Raw genomic sequence first — 20,278 nt, forward strand, 5'->3', positions numbered from 1 at the left:
GCGCTGGCTGAGGAAACCGAGGCCGAGCCGGAGCCAAGAGGTGTGGGGAGAGGAAAGCGCCGTCAGATGCTTTCGTTTTTGTTTGGGGGCCACACCCGGTGATGCTCAGGGGTCACTCCTGGTGTGCTCGGGGGACCATATGGGGTGCCAGGATCCAACCTGGGTTGGCCGCATTCAAGGCAAAACGCTCCGGCCTCTGGGTCGGACTCTTCAATCACCCGGCCCGACCCCACCCCTCGAAGAAGGTTCCAGAAGCATCACGGAAATGGCGGGGAGGGGGCACACCAGGCAGCCCGGCAACCCCAGGCCAGCGCCTGGGCCGGAAGCAGGAAGGCAGGAGCCTCGGTCCACGTATGTCAACACCAGGTGGACATGCTTGTTACAAAAGCCGCTTTATTTTCTCTTCCTGTTTCCTATGTTCCCTTTGTGTCAGGAGCCAGCTGATTGGGAATCCGCTGGACTCGGTTAACATGCGAGCGAGGTCGTGACCGCACCCCGTTTCGGAGAACCAGCTCGAGCCTGGAGAGCGGCTCTTTCGGGCACGGGCACGCTTTCTTCCCAGCTGGCCGACGGTTTAAGACCTCCACACAGACGACTCTCAAACATCCACAGTGAGCAGACAAAATTCATGGCCCCGAGGACATGCCTCCAGGGTCCCAAGAAGAGATGCTGGCTGGCCCTCGGGCCCCAGGGATCTGTTCCTTGGGGGCAGTGACAGGCTAAAAGGTTAAAAGTCTGCAAAGGGGGCGGGGCTCCTCCATTTTCTCCACCTCCCGTCTGCTGCAGGGGACACGCCCCCGAGGACTTCAGGTGCAACAGGAGACGAGACTCGGACGCCCACCAGCCGCAGGAACCCGTGCTGCCAGGGTTCAGAGAAATCCAGAATCTGGCGCCCACACGGGATGTCTGCTTCCGGCCCGGCCGCTCCCGCCGGACGTGAGGCCTCCAAGATTGAGTCCGTCTCGGTCCCTGATCCACTGAGGCTGCCGTGCCACTGGCAGAGGCCCCGCTGGCCCTGCACGGGCACCTCCTGGTCAGCAGCAGCTCAGGGGCTGGGGAGGCAGCGGCACCTGGAAGGTGAAGGGCCGGACCGAGGCGTGGGAGAGCACGCGGGGCGTCCAGCGCGCGCCACAGAAGCAATCCAAAGCACCCACGAGGACTCCTGTAGTGTCAGCAGGGGCGGTCACTGCCTTGCACACAGCCGGCCCGGGTTCAATCCCTGGCACCACGCGTGTGGTCCCGTGAGCAAACCCTGAGCGCAGAGCCAGGAGTGCGCCCCAAGCACCGCCGCGCTGGCCCCGGGGCCCCAGAGGAAACGAAGCAGTGACTCCTGTAGTGTAAACACACAGCCCGGCCTTCAGGGCTGCTCAGCACCGTGGGGGGGGGGGGCACCCGGGCTTTGGTGACGCCGGGGCTTCCGGAGACAGCCCCACCGGGGGAATTTCAAGAAACGCCAGGCCCGGGGGCTCTCGCGGCGCTGGTCCCGCGGGCGGTCACTCGCTGAGCGCGTGCTGCCTCTGCACCAGCTGCCGGATCTCCCGCACGATCAGCGGCGAGAGAAACAGGTTCGTGCAACTGGTCTGCAAGGGGAAGGAGAAGCAGGTGAGGGGAGGGCGGAGGGACGCGAGGGGAGGGCGGAGGGACGCGAGGGGAGGGCGGAGGGACGCGAGGGGAGGGCGGAGGGACGCGAGGGGAGGGCGGAGGGACGCGAGGGGAGGGCGGAGGGACGCGAGGGGAGGGCGGAGGGACGCGAGGGGAGGACGGAGGGGTTCGTTCTGCCGGAGCAGTGGGAGTCGGGCACGGGGAGGAACGAGGAAGCGATTCTGGGAAGAATCAGGCTCATGAAACACGCCGGCCGCCAAAAGCCAGAGAACGAGGGGCCGGGTAGTCCAGCGGGCAGGACACTCGCCGCACTTCTGGCTGAGCCAGGTTCAAGCCCTGGCACCTGAGCCCCAGCAGGAGCCCGGAGCACAAAGCCAGGAGTAACCCCTAAGAACCACCAGGTGTGGCCAAAAAAAAAGGAGGGAGAGGGGAGAGGGCAAAGGTGCCCAAACGAGGCACTAGCTGGAGGGGGAGTGGACACGGCCTGAGGTCAAAGCAGAGACTGGCCACAGCACCCGTGAGTCTCTGCGGCAGTTTCTGGGGTGATCCCCTCACAGGCTCTTCCTGAGGGACTTGGCGAGATGGGGTGGAGGCCCAAGCAGCAGGGTCTGAGGTCCTGTCTTTGGGAGAGAGGAAGCCCCCGCTGGCCCCCACAGAGCTGTTCCCTGAGGCCTGGGTCCAGACACCCCCACCACACACACACACACACACACAGAGTAACACCTCCACAGGGCAGTGGCTTGTTCAGTGCCTGATGCAATTGCTGACAGAATTTCCACATTCTACCCAACAGGCAGAATGTTCTGGAAGAGGCCGCAGACAAACTGGTACTCCTGAGTCCAGGGTCAAAGGCTAAGCCTACAGTGGAGGGCCTGGAAGAAGGAGGTGTCTCTGGGATGTATCAAAACGTGACTTTTCACCAAGGGTCCCTGCGGATGGTTTAAGAAGCGACGGATGGACAGGCTTTGAGCTAAATTAAAGTGAGAAACTATGGGTCTAAAAAAAAAAATGTATTTTTTTTTTTAAAGCATGCACTTACCATGACAATGAAGAAGTAGAAAACCCACATCCACCCGAAGTTGTCCTGGATCAGAGACACTAAACACTGCGGGAGGGAAAGAGAGGAAATCAGGCCCTGGGCGCAGGCCCCGGACTGTCTGGGGGCCCGGGGAGGAAGGAGTGGCCCTGGACGGCTCCCACAGGCACCCCTCCCCCGCCCTTCTGGAACTAACCTGGCCCAGATGCAAATATGGTGTCAGGAGGGGCCAGAGCAACTGTACAACAGTAAGGCACCGGCCGACGCGGGTTCGATCCCCGGCATCCCAGAGGGTTCCCCCAAGACCCACCAGGAGTGAACCCTGAGCACAGAGCCAGGAGTAAGCCCTGAGCACTGCTGGGGGGTGCTCTGAGGGTTCCCGCTCACTCACTGAGCTGTGGAGAGGAGAGGAAGCACCTCGGGCCCCTGGGGGGCTTATCTTTCATCCTGGGTGGGGCCCAAGGGTCAGAGGGAGGACTCAATGGGCTGGATACAGGCCCAGGTTCAATCCCCAGCATGTGGTCCCTAAAACACCCCCAGGAGTAGCGGGAGCACAGGGCGGGGAGGACTCCTGGAACAAGCCAGGCCTGAGTCCCCTCCAGAGAGGCACTGAGTTCTACCTATATACAGTGGGTGTAAATGTCCATTTTTTTTGGGGGGGTCACACCCGGCGATGCACAGGGGTTACTCCTGGCTCATGCACTCAGGAATTACTCCTGGTGGTGCTCAGGGGACCATATGGGATGCTGGGAATCGAACCCGGGTCGGCCACGTGCAAGGCAAATGCCCTACCTGCTGTGCTATTGCTCCAGCCCTGTAAATGTCCATTTTTTTTTTTTTTTGCCTTTTGGGGTCACACCCAGCGATGCTCAGGGGTTACTCCTGGCCCTGCACTCAAGAATTACTCCTGGCGGTGCTTGGGGGACCATATGGGATGCTGGGATTTGAACTCAGGTCGGCCGCGTGCAAGGCAAACGCCCTCCCCATGTGCTATCGCTCCAGCCCCTAAATGTCCATTTTTATTTATTTATTTATTTATTTATTTAGGTTTTTGGGTCACACCTGGCGATGCACAGGGGCTACTCCTGGCTCTTCACTCAGGAATTACTCTTCTCGGTGCTCAGGGGACCACATGGGATGCTGGGATTAGAACCCGGGTCGGCCGAGTGCAAGGCAAATGCCCTACCCGCTGTGCTATTGCTCCAGCCCCCTAAATGTCCATTTTTAAAACACTGTCATTCGGCAATGTTCTTCAGGGTGGGGGCTCTAACCTGTGACGCCTGGCTCGGGGCCCGCGCTCTGCCATTGAGTCCTATGGCTAAGTTTGTCAGTTTAGAATGTCCAGCCGGGGAGGCGCGGGCCAGAGCCCATGATGTGCACTGCGGGGGCCCGGGTACGAGGTCTGACACGAGCCTTTGGGGCTGCAGGCCTCCTTTACTCGTCTGAGGGGCTCAGTGTTGCGGGGGGGGGGTGCCGGGGGCGCTGGCCCTGGGCTCTCCCGGCCCGGGGCCTACAGGGGCTCTGGACTACCTGCTTCAAGCCCGTGCTCTGGCCTGAGGTGCTTTCGCCCTGCCCCTGTCCCAAACACATTTTATCTATTTTGGCGGGTGGGGACATGCCTAGAAGTGCTCAGGAGTTGCTTCTCAAGTACCTGGGACCTGTGAGACCCCCGAATCCGTCAGCAGTGAGCCCTGAGCACTGCTGGGTGAGGCCCATAAACACAAACACAGGACCTGGACCACCAGCCCGTAGAGGCTCAGCCGTGCTCTGCAGGCTGGCCTGCATCCTCGGCAGTAGAGAGAGAGGCCCGAGCCTGCAGGGACCCCGCAGGAGGAGGTGCGTAAGTGTGTGCCCTGTGGCCAGACCCCTCTGCAGGAGGCTGGAATCCCGGGGGGGGGCCCTCTGGGGCTGCACATCGGCGCACTAGCGCCACCTGCTGGAGCCCCGAGGCAGGCGGCCGCATACTCACCTGGCCCACGGCGGCGCCCATGCTCCCAGCCCCGTCCACGATGCCCGTGACGGTGGCCAGGGCCTCGCTGCTGCCTTGGACCAGCTCCTGGCGGCCCAGGTCGGCAGAGATCGCAGCGCTGATCATGTTCGACGGGCCGCCGATGAAGAACCCTGAGGACACGGACAGACGGCCATCAAGCCCCAAGCCCGGCGGCCACCTCGGCCCCCCAGCCGTCAGCGGGCAGGAGCTGTGCCCGGCACCCGAGCCGGGACGGTGGGCGGCGGCTGGGAAAAGGGGGCACAGTCCCGGGTGGGGGGGGGGATGGTGGCTCCCAGGTGACCAGGTTTAAAGGGCCCCCGACGGTGCTGGTGTCTCCTCGAATCGAGACTGTGGTTCAGGAGACACCAGCCCGGGACCGTTTGCACACGGGGGAACACACCCGCTACGCCACAGCGCGAGTCTGCGACGGAGCCGGCTGGTCCCATCTGGCCGCGCCAGAAGCAGAAAACCTTGGCCCGGTGCTGGCGGGCCAGCAGACGGGCGGGCCCAGGGCCGGGACCCCGCGGCGGGCGTCGTGCGGCCCAGTGGCACTCACGCCATCCGCCACCAGCGCCCGCGTCAGTCGCCTCAGCACAGAGCTGCTTCCTGCAACAGGACTGCCCAGCCCGGGGCAGAGGCGAGCGGGCCGCTGAGGCCCCAGGAACGAAGGCTCTCCGGGCACTCGGGAACAGCCCCCAGCCCCCGAGGCTACCCTAGGAGGCACCCAGGGCACCCGTACCTGTCACGGCCATCAGGAGGGCGTTGATGGACTTGTCGTTGGGAGAGCCTGAGGAAGAAGATTCGCTGCAGGGCAGGCCAGGGGTCGGGACCTTCCCAGACAACAAAGGGAAGCGGCCCCCACCCCACCAGCCGAGCCCCTGGCCGCCAGCTAATGAGCCCTTAAAAAGCTCCCCTCCCCCTCCCACTCCCAGGGAGGGTGGCGGGAGGGCCGGCTGGGAGCCCACTAATTACCGCAGGGCCCGCCCCCTTTTATGGCTTTATTGGCCGGGCTGGTCCCCCTGGAGCCAGAAGCCCCCAGAGCAGCGGGCAGCAGAGGGGGAGGGGGGGTGTGTGTATGAAGGGGGGTGTCAGGCGGGGGGGGGGGGGGGGGGGGAGGGGGAGAATGAGCGGCCGGGGCTGACCACAGGCCCCGCCCCCAGAACACGGAACGCGGTGCCTTTGGCACTTGTCCCCAGTAGCAGCGGCGGGCCCCGGGCGACTCTCTGAGGGGTACTCACGGCTGTAGCCCACCAGCGAGCCGACGGCCAGGAGCAGGCTGAGGGCCAACACGGGCGCGCGCTTCTGCAGCAGGTCGGAGATGAAGCCCTGCAGGATCCCGCCTGCAGTGCAGAGAACACGGGCGTCAGCCCGCCCAGACCTTCCCCCACAGGGACCACGGGGGTCGACCCCTGACACGGAGTGGCGTCCTGCACCACGGCCCCGGACAGTGATGGCACGCCCGGGCGGCCGAGACCCACCAGGAGCGGCGCCCAGGCCCGCGTGAGCACTGCTGGGCAGCCGTGCCCCCCCAACATCCAAACAGTGAAACAGCGTCCCTCCACAAATTCCCCTCAGGAAGGCGCCTCGACTTCATCGCCAGGAATCGGACAACGGAATATGAAAGCAGTGAAACGCACCCGACACCCACCATTGCTGCAGCCCCGTCTCAGCCCCCTGACGCCTTCACCTGATTCCTGTGCTGTGGGGGAGAGATGGGGGCGGAGAGTGTGGTGGGTAGTTGGGAGGGCAGCTTGCCTCGCCTACACCTGACCCGGGTTTGATCCCCGGCATCCTGTATGGTCCTCCAGAGCACTGCCAGGAGTAACTTCTAAACGCAAAGCCAGGAGTGAGCCCTGAGCATCACCAAGTGTGACCCAAAACTGAAAAAAAAAAAGGGGGAGTGGCAGAGAGAGAGCTCAAGGAGAGGATGGGCGCAGGCTTCGGATGCAGGTTCCAGACCTGGCACCGCGGGGGCAACCCTCGAGGAGCCAAACACCCTCGCAGGTGGCCCCAAACTCATCCACCAAAAATAAATGAGTGCCTGGTGCTGCTCTGACCCCTGCAAGGGGCACTCCGGGTACTATGCGGTTCACTGTGTCTCACCCCTGGCCAGGGCTGCTGGACAGGCGGGGTCGGACGGCGGACACTCACAGGCTGAGCTGGCTGACCGACACCCGGCTGCAGAGTGAAATGGCAGCTGGGCAGCAGAAAGGGTCCCATTTAGGGGGCTGGAGTGATAGCACAGCGGGTAGGGCATTTGCCTTGCACGCGGCCGACCCGGGTTCAAATCCCAGTATCCCATATGGTTCCCTGAGCACCGCCAGGAGTAATTCCTGAGTGCAGAGCCAGGAGTAACCCCTGTGCATCGCCAGGTGTGACCCAAAAACAAAACAAAAGAAAAAGGGTCCGGGGGCCAGAGCGATAGCACAATGGGTAGGGCGTTTGCCTTGCACGCGGCCGACCTGGGTTCGATCCCCTGGGTTCGATCCCCGGCATCCCATATGGTCCCCCAAGCACTGCCAGGAGCAATTCCTGAGTGCAAAGCCAGGAGTAACCCCTGAGCATCGCTGGGTGTGACCCAAAAAGCAAAAAAAAAAAAGGGTCCCATTTAGGGAGCCCCTGGGGCTACGGGGAGCCCATACCGCCCTCTGAGGGCCCGTCTCGGTTTCCGGGTTCGGCTGCTTGCTGGGGGAAAGAGCTGGGACTCATGTTTTTTTGTTAACGCCGTTTTTTGTTTGGGCCACACCCGACAGTGCTCAGGGCTTACTCCTGGCTCTGCACTCAGGGATCACTCCTGGCGGTACGCGTGGGACCGTACGGGATGCCAGGGACGGAACCCGGTTGGCTGTGTGCACGACAAGCAGCTGTGCTATGGCTCCAGCCCCTGAGAGTTGCTGACCAAGGACGCACCCTTTCTGCTGTGTTCTGCTTCCGGGACGCACTGGGTGGGGCTGGGGGGCCACTCCTGGCTCTGCTCGGAAACCCGGTGGTGTTGGGGGGGATTCATGTGGTGGCGGGGACCGAACCCAGGGTCCCCCACACAAGCAGGCGCTCACTCAGCCCACTGGGCTCTCTCCTGAGTCGCACAGGCCGGGCTCCAGAGGCCAGAGCGGGTGCCCAGGGAGTCCCTCTTGGTGGCACAGCAAGGGGCGCGCACCGCGGGCCTTACCGATGATTCCGCCCACGTCGTACCAGATGGACAGCTTGTCTGCCTCGGCCTCCTTCCACCCGAAGTTGTTGCTCAGGTAGAAGGGCAGCCAGAAGAAGAAGGAGTAGTTCACCAGCTTCAGGCAGGCGTACGCCAGCGAGTACTGCATGGAAACACTGCGCTCAGCACTGCGACTCGGACGCGCGACTAAAAGCACAACACGTGAACGTAACAAAACGCCGTAACAGAAATGTAAACCGGGGGCTGGCGTGACAGGGCAGCGGGTGGGCATTTGCCCTGCACGCGGCCACCCTGGGTTCGATCCCCAGCATCCATAATTCCTGAGTGCAGATTGTGCATTGCCGGGTATGACCACCCCCCCCAAAAAAAAGCAAAAAGGAAAGTAAATCAATGGGGGGCTAAGGGGGAGGGAGGGCTGTGCAGGGAGTTTTGCCAACACCCAGCAGTGCTCAGGGCTCAATCCTGGCTCTGGGCTCAGGAATCACTCCTGGGATGCTCGGGGAACAATATGGTGCCGGGGATTGAACCTGGGTTGGTGGCAAGCAAGGCAAATGCTCTACCCACTGCACTGTCTCTCAGGCCCCTGAAACAGAAAAGTAAACTGCAAAAAAATTAGTACTTTTTAATGAAAAGCAAAACAAGAGAGGCCTTCGGGAGAGTAACACCGGGCTTTCTGGAGGCCATCTGCACTCATCCCCATTCGCCAGCCCCTGCCAACCTCATCTCTCTTCAACCACCCTGGAAAGACTACACAGGGAGCCTTTGAAAGACAAAACACACGTGACCGGGCCAAAGCGACAGTATAACGGGTAAGGCGCTTGCCTTGCACACAGCCGACCTGGGTGCAATCACTCGCACCCCACAGGGTCCCCTGAGCCCTGTCAGGAGTGATCCCTGGGCAGAGCCAGGAGTAAGCTCTGAGCACTGCAGGGTGAGCCCCCAAGCCAAAGCAAACAACATCGAGGACTGTTCCTGAACTGTCCCCAGCTTTTTCTACTTCCAGTTCTCCGGCAGATGCCAACAACAGCTTTGACCGAGCAGGACAGGGCACTTTCTCTGACTTCTGCAGTGGGGCCCGGCCGCAGGGGAGCACGGCCACCAGGGCAAGTCACTCCAGCCCACGCCACGGCTCCCCCTGGCTGTCCATCAGAGGCGGCCAAGCCTCTCTGGGTCTTCCGGCTCAGCCACTAAGGAGCACAGGAAGCAAGTGACCAAATGAGCTTGTGGGCCCCAGCGAGGCCCCGCAGGAGAGCCGCCCCCCCCCCCACCCCGCGCCCAGCTCCAGGGGCCAGCACGGCCCACCCCCGTGGCTCTCTGGGGCACTGCTGCTAACTCAGAAATGAAAGACCACGGGGCCGGGGCCTGCCTTGGGGCGGGGCTGAGGGTGGCCGGCCAGCGCCCGAGAGTCCCACATCCCCCACACCATCCCAGGAAACCCTGACGGGCAGCATCAAAGGGGAGGGGGGGAGAGGCGGGGGGCCCACTTCAAAGGGCGTCTCGCCAGGGCAGGCTCTTCCTCGGAGCGGCCAGTAACTCCCGGGGTACCAGCTGGTTTGACGCGGCGTCCCTGGCAGGAGCAGCCGGCCCCGCCCCGAGGGCCACGCCCCACGCCCGAGTGTGTTCCGTCCAGACAGCCAGGGACAGACAAAGGACTTCCCTGAAGCCACTTCCCCTACCTCCCTGGCCACGGCAGGGGACAATGGCTGGCGGCGGGCAAAGGCAGAGAGAGCCACATCTGGGCAGCACCCGGTCCAGTCCTGTCTCGGGCACTGATTACCAGTGGCAAGTTTTAATCACTAGCTTGAAAAAGAAAAAAAAAAAAATCCAGCCTTTAGCCCAAGTAGGGGCCAGCCACTTCCTTATATCACGCAGGTCGCTGGGGGGTGGGGTGGGCCGAGATGCAGGCGGCTGTGCTGCTGGTGTCCCAAGTCAGAGAACAGAGGACCCAGCCTGAAGCTTGCCTGGGGGCGGAGGGGTCCCAGGGTAAATCTCCCACCACCCCGGCCCCGGGGAGGGCCAATGGGGCCTGCTGGGAGCAGAAGCCAGGCCCCTGAGCCTGCACTCCAGCACACTCCCGGAGGGACCGGCGTCTCTCAGGCCTCCCTCCCGCCTCTCCCCTGGCGGACCAGGCACTGGCCATGCTGTGCGCCTGCGTGTCTAGACTCCTGCCAACAGGCCCCTTCTACTCTCAACACCAGCGTGGGGGCTGGAGCAACAGCACAGCAGGGAGGGCGTTTGCTTTGCACGTGGCCGACCCGGGTTCAATTCCCAGCATCCCATATGGTCCCCCGAGCACCGCCAGGAGTAATTCCTGAGTGCAGAGCCAGGAGTGACCCCTGTGCATCGCCGGGTGTGACCCAAAAGGAAGGAAAAAAAAAAACACAAAAACTAAACACCAGCACCTTCTGCCACTTCAAGGTTAGGGTCTGCAGGGACCAATCAGGCAAAGCCTCACTTTTCGTCTGGGCCTTCCTTTGCCCCACGGAACTGAACGGTCGGGGCAGAGAGGCTGCATGGCACCGAGCCCTCCGCTCCCCGGCCCCCGAGAGCGCAAAACCTTAGCTGGCAAAATCAAATAAACAAAAAGGCCAGTTTGCAGACCCTAACACGCTTCGAGAGCAGATGCGATGTCCCGTGCCAGTGGTGACAAGACGGGCGAGCTGGGGAGCACGAAACACGCCTCCTCTGACAAAAACGGCATTTTATAAATGATGTGTCGGAGGCAGGTGAAGCGCTGCACGCAGGTGGCCCGGCCCAGAAAGCGGAGGACGGGGCCGAAGGGAGGCCCACAGTGGGGGCCGGAGGGGGAGGAGTGCGTGCGCGTGTGTATACGCACGGGTTTGCACGCGTGTGCAGATGACCGGCTTACCGGGATGACGCCGGGGAGGCAGCAGGCCTGATGGAAGCCGATGGCCTTGGCGGGCGGGGCAGGGGCGGCCGCGCCCTCCTGGATGGAGTAGCCTGGCTCGCACTCCTCCTCGGGCTCCGTCCCGCCCATCAGCGGCCGGCGTGAGTCTTCCTCGGCGAGCTCGGCGGACTCGGCGGCAGGGAGCCCTGGAACACCCCGTGGACGCTCAGGACGCCGGCGGGGACTGAGGGTCCTGGGTCAGGCCCCGGGGGACAAGGGGCCACAGCCCCATACACGGGACCCACAACCGAGACAGCTGGGGAGTGACTAACCCTGAGAGTTAGCGCGCGTGGCCGGGCAGCTGCTCGCCCCACGCCCACCTGCACGCAGGTGACCTTCGGCAGCTCAGCCCCGGCCCCAAGGGAGGCAGTGAGGCTGGTGACACAGGGTCCAGCCAGGGTCCCCCCACTGTCACCACTGGGAAGGGGGCGTGTGAGCCACACCCATGCGCCCTCCCCCGCCCCCAGGCAGCACCCAGCTCCTGTCAGTCCCCACGGCCCCTGGGCCCCAGCAAGACGTCCTTACCGATCTCTTCCGGGGACACCAGGAGCCCAAAGAAGATGACGATCCCGCCAGCGAGCTGCACGGCCGCGGTCACCAGGAAGGCGTACTGCGAGAGAGGACAGGTCGGGATGGCCACACGGGCCCCGCGAGGGGACACGAAGCCCAAAGCCAGGAAGGAGACCCCCCACGCCCCACCCCGCGAGGCTGAGCCTGACACTGGTGTGGACTTTCTCCCCACCCCTCGCCCCGGGCCACCAAGTCCATCATGGCCTGGGAATGGCACCAGCTCCCCGACTGCGCCCCGCAGCCCTCCAGGACAGCCCGGGCCCGAGCTCCCCGAAACCCGGGGACTGGCCGGGAGAAGGCAGCGGGCCCCGAGGGGCAGCGTGGGCGGGAGCGGGGGCGAGGCAGAGGGGTGCCGTGGACAGAAGCAGGCACGAGACAGAGGGGTGGCGTGGACGGGAGCAGGGGTGAGGCGGCAAGGCCAGGCCTGCAGGAGGGGCTGGCAAGCAAAGCACACCCACCCCCACAGAGCTGTCAGCACCGGCCAGAGCACAGGACTGGGGGCAAGAGGGAAGAGAAGGACGTTGCGGAAGGGCGAGCAGGAGGCCCTTGGAGGGCCACCTAGAGAAATGACTTTCTCGGACCCTGGCATGGAGAAAGGGTCAGAATTTTTTTTTTTTAGCAAAGCAATGGCAAGTAACAAAACCAAACCAAGAAGCCCAAATGTTTCCTGAAGTCAAAGCTGGGGGCAGCAGGATGGGGAAAGCAAAGCCCCGGCCAGAACCGGTCAGTACAAGCGGGGGGTGACACTGCAAGCTGGACTGGCCGTGGGCCCGGGAGTCCCCACTGCAGCCACCACACAGAGCTGCTGCAAGACGCATCTGCTGTCGGAAGAGCCACTTTTAATTACTGACGTTCTGCGAGGGAGTCGGCTCAGGACCCAGGCAACCGGAGGCAGATGGAGAGCCGCCCACCCCCCCCCCACCCCGTCCTCGGCTCCCGCACAGCCCCAGCGCCATGCTCAGTCATCTTGACGGAGACTGCGTGGGGACACGCAAGCCAGCATGCACACACAGACATACACATAGACACACACACACACATACACACGCACACACACACACACACACACACACATACACACGCACACACAGTTTCTGGACAGCATGGGGACACACAAGCCAGCACACACACACACACACACACACACAGACACACACACACACACACAGAGTTTCTGGACTGCGTGGGGACACACAAGCCAGCACACACACGCGCGCACACGCACACACAGAGTAGTTTCCAGGCCCGCAGGAACCAGCTCAGGGGCAGGGGTACAGGCTTCATGCATGGCAGGTTCAGGTTCCATCACAGGTGAGTGCCCCATCAGAGGTGGCCGAGGGTCAACCCTGGGTTGGCCGCGGACAATGCGAGTGCCCTCCCCGCTGCGCTCTCTCTCTGGCCCACCACCCTGGAGGCTCTCCGCAGCCCCCGAATTATTCCTTGGAAAATAAAACGTATGCTCAAGAAAAACACCCACCTCATAGCCATACTGCAGGACGGAGGAGGCGAGGCACGCGCCGAGAATGTTCCCCACTGAGGCACAGGCGCTCCAGAGGCCAAAGACCACGCCGCGGCTGCGGAGGGAGATGGGCAGGACCGGGATGAGAGGGGCGGCTCTGGGCTCAGCGGTGTGAGGCCCGGGGTTCCACCCCCCACCCGCACCGCCAAAGATCATCAATGAAAGATTTTTTTTTTCTTTTTGCTTTTCGGGTCACACCCAACGATACACAGGGGTTATTCCTGGCTCTGTACTCAGGAATTACTCCTGGTGGTGCTGGGGGACCATATGGGATGCTGGGAATCGAACCCGGGTCGGCCGCATGCAAGGCAAACAGCCTACCCACTGTGCTATTACTCCAGCCCCCATTAATGAAAGATTCTAAAGCAACTGCCTAAGAGCGAAGTTTCACGGGGTCATCTGCATTCTGTCCTAGGAAGATGCTTCCCAAAGGCTGCTTCACTCGGGGCGCCCCAGAGGGATGTGAGAGCCCTCCCCGCCCCAAGGGACCCAGCCCCGGCAGCCGACCTCCACAACCTAACCGCCGCCATGCTCCGGGCCCCTCCCCACACGCTCGGGCCGAGCCTCAACTATAAGTGAACATATTCCTGGACTGAGAGGCATCGTGAGACACTCCCTACCCACTCTCCATAATTACCTCAACACATCTGATGGGGTTCGGACAGTGGACAACAAATCATAGAGGGAATGTACATATATATACATATATATGCACATACACATATTTTCAAGTATATATACCAAAGCTCACATCACCCAAACTTTAACAACAGGTTAGTGATATCCTATAGAATATCTTAATGGCTCCTGCCAAAATAGAACAATCTTCACACTGTTTCCTATAGAAACACTTTTTTTGTAAGCCTGTTCAGCAGTTCTTCATAACAGACAATACAAAGTATCTTCTTTTGGTTGTGTTTTGAGACGAGGATTAGGGTTTGGGATGGAAACATCCCGAATTTTGTGGTGGGAAGGTATAATAGTGGTGGTATTGGTCTTTGAATATTAAATGTAATCAAATATTGTGAACTAACTTATAAAATTTAAAAATTAAATTAAAAAAAAAATGCTCCCCAAATTCCCCAAAGAGTGGGGAAAACTAGGTCTCTTCTTGCTAAGATGCTACAATGAAATTCAAGTTGGGGCCTCTCAGAAGACATATAAAGGGAATTTGGTTTTGTTTTTAGAGCCACGCACAGTAGTGCTCAGGGCTGTTGTTCCTGGTTCTGGGCTCAGAGAGCACTCCTGGGAGAGCTGAGTGCAGGGTCAGTCTCGAGCAAGCAAGGCCATAGATATAGCCCTATACTTCTCTCCAGCACCCCACTCCAAAAGAATTTAACGACCCTAAGCCACGACGTGGGGGAAAACACGTGTATGAGTTCCCTACAAAGATGCCTCTGTGGGCCCCAGAGTACAGGAGAGGAGGTGCTTTCACCCCAGTGGCCCAGCCGGCTGTGAGCTGTGATCCCGTTCAAATCCTGGGCACCACAGACGGGCCCCCCAGGCCCTGCGAGGGCCACTCCTGAGCTAAGGAGCAGGAACAGGGGTGGAGGTGGAGAGAGGGAGGAGGGAGTCTCGGGAATGTGAAAACTCTCAAGACACAGCGACTGGAGCAGAGACCGTGCACTGAAATACCAACGGGCAATGACCTCGAATAAAAGGTTTCTGAAAGGGGGGGGGATTTTAACAGGCCTTCCCCAAACACCCGCTGGAACACGCACAGGAAAAGATGTTCCGACACTACAGTGACGTGTCCCGAATCCAGGGCACTGGCCCAACGGGACACCTGAGGCAGGGATGACCTGTGTCGCACTGCAGGTAAGCGGGCAAGTGGGTGCCCCTGGAGAAGCGCTGCCACAAGGTTTGGGGTGACATCTGGAGGTGCTCAGAGATCACTCCTGGCCAGGTTCAGGGACCATATGGGGTGCCAGGATTTGAACCCCATGGGCCTGGTGCAAGGCAAGCAAGAGGCCTGCCTGCTGTGCACTAACTCTGGCCCCTACTGACAGTTTCTTAGAGACAAGCACAGCTGCCTGTGACCAAGCCATCCTGGTCTGACGTGCCGATTCAGGGGACAGGAAGGCGTAAGTCTGCTTGAAGATTCGTACCCGAAGTTCTCAGTAGCTCTGTATGGGCCCCGAACTGAAAAGGGCCCAAACGCTCATCAGGTAAATAAGTCAGCCACTGCTGCTGAGGAAGAGAAAACCGGGGCACAGGAAGGAACCCCCAGCACACACACAAATCAATCTCAAAAGCAGGGCCGGGGCACGGATGGGGCTGCGGTAGAGCACTAGCCTTGCACGTGTGTGGCCCTGGGTCTAACTCCCAACACCTCATGGCCTCCGGTCACCAGCAGGAGTGATCCCTGAGCACTGAGCCGTGGGACACCCCTGAGCACTGCCAGGTGTGGTCCGCAATTTATTCCAAACGAAGGAGAAAAGCACAAGTACATACTGTGCAAGCCCATTTATATAAATTTTTGCAAACGCAAATTAAGGTGACAGAAGGCAGATGAGGAGTTGCCTAGAGACAGCAACGGAAGGGAGGAATCACCAAGGGACTGAGGGAAACTTGGGGAGAGACGAACATGTCCTCATCTTCACTGTGGTGATGGCTTTAGGGGTGCACCCAAGCGCATGTGTGCCCAGCTACCGAGCAAACCCCGAAGCCGTCGGGACACAATGGATGGCTACAGAGTTGTGAGGAGTCTGGGACACTGGAAACTAACTGAGGCCCCCAAATAAAAACAACAACAAAACGTGGGGGCTGGAGTGATAGCACAGAGGGTAGGGCGTTTGCCTTCCACACGGCCGACCCGGGTTCAAATCCCAGCATCCCATATGGTCCCCTGAGCACTGCCAGGGGTAATTCCTGAGTGCAGAGCCAGGAGTGACCCCTGAGCATTGCTAGGTGTGACCCAAAAAGAAAAAAAAAGAAAGAAAAAGAAAACAACAAAACTATCAGCAGGAGAGACAGTCCTGGGGGCTGGGGCTGGACAGTACAGTGGGCAGGGTGCTTGCCCTGCACATGCCTGACCAGGGTTCAGTCCCCAGCACCGCCTATGATCCCGAGCATTGCCAGGAGTAAGCCCCAAAAGCTTTCTGTTTTATTTTTCTCTTAAATAAAGGAAACGTACCGCCTCGGCCCCATTCAGAATCTGACAGTGGCCCAGGAGCGAGCACTGAGTGTCCCATGAGCTAGAGCTGCGCCAATGTCCACCTCCCTGGCCCCACGCGGACGAAGGGCTGTCCACTGCGTCCCACAGACCCAGGGGTGGGGAGAGGGGGAGGGACGGTGGCCTACCCGGCTTTCCCGAACCAGTTGCCCATGACAGCGACCACGCAAGGCCAGCCTGTGGACTGCAGCAGGCCGTTCACGATCCACAGACAGCAGTACAGCCCCTTGTTGTAGAAGTGCAGCCACTCCGTGAGCGTGCCGAAGGCGAACACCTGCGGGGATGGCCACGGGCAGGAGTGGGCAGGGAGCAGGTGGGGAGAGCCCCTGGGGGGGTGGAAGGGGCGGGCCTGACAGCAGGGAGGCCGGAAGGGGCGGGCCATGAGGGGCGGGGCCAAAGCAGGGAGGCCGGAAGGGGCGCGACCCAAAGGCAGGCTCTGGGCTCCTGCCAGGGTGTGAAGGGCAGTGACGGCTGGGCAGGGGGCGGTGAGGACGCCACAGCCCGTGGCCACTTACCACTAGCGCAGACGAGCACATGCCGAAGGACAGCACCCATCGCAGGTTCAGCCGGTCCCCGACGATGCCGCTGATGAACAGGCCCTGAAAGCGAGCCCGTATCACGAGGCGCCCTGGGGCTCCCAGCAGCCGCCGGTGGCCTTCTGCACGCTGCCCCGCGACTCGGCCATCTGGAGCAAACCTGGGCGCCGCGGGACCCCCCTAACCTCCTCGAAGGAAACTGAGCAATAAATGACAGCCAAGGACAACGCTTGGCCGAAGCTGTGGATACGTGGGCTCTCTCCCTGGGGGATGGACGAATGGGCTGTCCCCTCGGTGGGGGGCGGGAGGCATTTGGGGGTGACACCCTGTCCCACTCTGTCCTCAGAACCACAGCTCCGGGCCCAGGCACTGCCTGTCTGACCCTGATTCTGCAGGGCAGGAAGCTGGAGCGAGGGAGCAATGCTCTGTTGGTTTCTGGGCTACACCCAGTGGTCTCAGGCTTACTCAGGTGGGGCCCGAGGGGAAGGGGGTGGGGTAACACACAGGATGCCGGGGAATGAACCCAGGTCGGTAGCGGGCAAGGCAAGCACCCCACTTGCTATACTACTGTTCTAGCACCAGAATGTTCTGTCTCTGCTCAGTGTCCTCAGAGAGGCAGGAACTGAAAGGCCGAGGCCAACCCAAGGGCCACACTCTCAGGCTCCTCCCATAAACACGACACATAATGAAAGTCTTGATTCTAAACCCCAGTTCGGACGCCAGCGTGCCTAAGAGGCTGCGCGCACTGGGCACGTCATGTTAGGCCACCAAGAGAGCACGGGCCAGCTTCAATGTTTCTCCTTGGCTCTTGCCCAGTTCTCAATCCCCAGAAGCACCCCCAGGCCCGGGGCCTCACTCCAGCTGCTGTGCCCATGGCTTCCTACTCCAGGTGATCAAAGCAAACAAGTCTTACTGGTTCCATCAAGGCCTCACTTTACTCTGGGCGCCCCAGGGAGAGGCACCCCCAGTATCAGGAACCCCCAGGCACTCCCTGGAGCTACAGGACTCTCAACCCCGGCTCCTTCAGGGGCTCAACTCAGGGCAGAGGGGTTCCCCAGCCACTGTGGCCCCAGCTCCAACTCACAGCCAGGCGTTCTGTATGTGCAGCTGATCGACGGGAGGGAAGGAGAGATCAGTGGATGGACCCAGAGAGCAGTAGATGGGTGAAGATGGACAGACAGAGAGACAAGGACTGGACGGATGGAACAGGGGAGTGGGAACGGATGGATACCTATCTTTTGTTTACGGGGGGGTCACATCCGGCAGTGCTGAGGGGCTACTCCCTGCAGGTGGGTGGATATATGGCGGACGGAAAGAGGCACGGACGGGGGGATGGGGAGAGGGATAATGAGGCAGGGAAGGGCACGGCGGTGTCACAAAGGAAAACCTTGAGCCACACTGAATCCTGCGCCATCAATAAACCTGTCACCCCTGGCTTCAGGCCCGTCATTTCACTCCCTCCTCACCTCGACGCCCTGGCCCGTGATACTCACCACGGCATAGGAGAAGAGGAAGAGGGTGTCCAGTGTCCCGAGGAAGAGTGTGGCCTCCTCCGCACTGGGGAACAGGTGGTTGCGGCTCCAGATCTATGGTGAGACACGGCCGCGTCACGGTCCCTTCCCGACAGCGACACCCGTGCGCCAGGCCCACCCGCGACTCGCCTCCTCCCTGCGGTGGGCGGTGGGGGGCGACACCCTCGCTCAGGAGCCATCGGGAGAAGCACAGCCCGTGCTCCTGATCTCCTGGTCGGGACACTCCTCACCGCCACACACGCTCAGTAACCAAGGCGGGAGAGTCACTTTCACTTGGCTTCTCTCTCAACCTGGCAGAGCGAGAGGCACTGGGGCCGGAGGCCAGGGCATCACCCACGAAAGCTCAGCCGATATAGCCCTGACCCTGCACGTGGCTTTTTTTTGAGGGGGGGGGTGGAAGGAAGGGGGATGGGTTGGGCCACACTTGGCTCTGCACTCAGGAATCCGTCCTGGCAGGGCTCTGGGGAACACATGGGGTGCCAGGATTGAACCCGGGTCAGCCTCGGGCCAGGCAAGCCATCCCATCTGGACCAGCATTCCAGAGCCTCGCCTGGCCTTTTCAAAGGATGTCTTGGGACTGGAGAAAGAGCTCCATGCTCTTGCCGAAAGTAGAGAATGGACCAAACATGATGACCTCTCAGTGTCTGTGCTGCAAGCCATAATGCCCAAAAGTACAGAGAAAGTATGGGGAATATTGTCTGCCATGGAGGCAGGGGGAGGGTGGTAAAGGGGGGGTATACCCGGGATATTGGTGGTGGGGAATGTGCACTGGTGGAGGGGTGGGTGTTTGAGCATTGTGAGATTGTAACCCAAACACGAAAGCTTGTAACTATCTCACGGTGATTCAATAAAATTAAAAAACAAAAAAAAAAGAGCTCCATGCTCACAGTCCCAGGGCAGGAAGCTGGGTGGCGCCCCAGCACCCACAGGAGTGACCTGAGAACCACTGAGAGTGACCTGAGCACTACCAGGTGTGGACTCCTCCCCGCAAAAGAAACAAAAAAGAAGGTGGCTTTGGCGTAGCGACAGAGTATTAGCGGCATTCCACAGGCCGGAAAACTCTCACGCCCGCTACTGGACTGTGACGGGACAGACAGCACTTCGGCACACCGGAAGGATTTATGCATCAGCCTGGGCGTGCTTTGACAGTTCTCCGTGGAAGAATGACGGGCAAGGGCCAGAGAGAGAACACAGGGACCCGCCTGGCAAGCTGCTGACCCCAGCCTAGGCCCAGCACCGCATCCGGTCCTCCAAGCACTGGCAGGGGGCACTCCCGAGGACAGAGCCAGGAAGAGGACGTGAGCACCGCCAGGTGGAGCCCTACCCTCTCCAGCGCCCCCCCAAAAATTAATAACAGGCAAATGGTAATTATGCAGAGTTGGGCATCTGGCAGGTCCTGCCCCAATAAAGAGTGAAACGAGGGCAGCAGAGACTGGAAGGGTTAACCCCTTACTGTCTGTTAAGGTGCCTGCCTGGAGCGCAGATAACCAGGGGGTCCATCCCCGGCACTGCATGTTGCCCCCAGCACCACCAGGGGTCACCCCTGAGCTGCCCAAGGCCTGCGAGTGGTGTCCACAGAAAGCGTGAACTGGGGGGCTGTCCCTTCAATTGTATTCCAAGGACAAAACAGATAAATGGATCCCCACGGAGGGGCATGAAATGGCATACAAAGTTAATGGATACTGTTTCGGTTTCAGTTACCTTGTAGCTAACCTTTATGAAATTGCCACTTGACCTGTTTTGCTGAAACCTGACAAAGAAAACCGCCAATTAGGGAAGAGGCATTAGACAGTCTTGCCTGGACACAATGTATCAGAGAAAGAGCACGCGCTCTCCAAACCCTCCAAGGTCTGCTACAGAGAGCCGAGACTGAGATCAGACCCAGAGAACCTGATCTTCTCTGAATCCAGACACCAAGAGGTGGGGAATGAGTTTAAAAGCCACTTTTCTGGTTAAGTGCCTTTTGGTGGGCGTTTCAAACGCCATTTGTCATAAAGTATTATGTACATTAACACTGAGTTTATTTCATTCACTTAAAGATATCTTAAAAGGCTGGAAAAATAGTACAGTGGGTAAGGCACTTGCAGCTGACCAGGTCTGAACCCCAGTGTTCTATATGGTCTCCCGAGCACCGCCACGCGTGATTCCTGAGTGCAGAGCCAGGAGTAACCCAAGAATCACCTACCCGGATTGGATCCCTGGCACCCTAATGGCCCCCTGAGCCTGCCAGGAATGTTCCCT

The 20,278-nt window shown here is 60.5% G+C and overlaps 1 protein-coding gene across 2 annotated transcripts in view; it reads right to left on the reverse strand.

Annotated features, from left to right (window-relative positions):
• Window positions 1-376: 376 nt before the first annotated feature.
• SLC37A3 (solute carrier family 37 member 3) overlaps window positions 377-20,278 on the reverse strand; it is a 33,718-nt gene continuing 13,816 nt past the window's right edge. For both annotated transcript variants that reach the window (XM_055121211.1, XM_055121217.1), the window contains exons 4-15: window positions 17,999-18,091; window positions 16,485-16,568; window positions 16,098-16,243; window positions 12,753-12,849; window positions 11,231-11,315; window positions 10,667-10,851; window positions 7,798-7,939; window positions 5,867-5,968; window positions 5,368-5,415; window positions 4,608-4,759; window positions 2,642-2,707; window positions 377-1,580 (exon numbers count right to left, since the gene is read on the reverse strand). In XM_055121211.1, coding sequence (XP_054977186.1) covers window positions 1,494-1,580; window positions 2,642-2,707; window positions 4,608-4,759; window positions 5,368-5,415; window positions 5,867-5,968; window positions 7,798-7,939; window positions 10,667-10,851; window positions 11,231-11,315; window positions 12,753-12,849; window positions 16,098-16,243; window positions 16,485-16,568; window positions 17,999-18,091 — 1,287 coding nt within the window. In that variant the 3' untranslated portion in view covers window positions 377-1,493. The remainder of the gene's footprint in view (window positions 1,581-2,641; window positions 2,708-4,607; window positions 4,760-5,367; window positions 5,416-5,866; window positions 5,969-7,797; window positions 7,940-10,666; window positions 10,852-11,230; window positions 11,316-12,752; window positions 12,850-16,097; window positions 16,244-16,484; window positions 16,569-17,998; window positions 18,092-20,278) is intronic.

Source organism: Sorex araneus, chromosome 1 (assembly GCF_027595985.1).
Source record: "Sorex araneus isolate mSorAra2 chromosome 1, mSorAra2.pri, whole genome shotgun sequence".
NCBI lineage: Eukaryota > Metazoa > Chordata > Mammalia > Eulipotyphla > Soricidae > Sorex > Sorex araneus.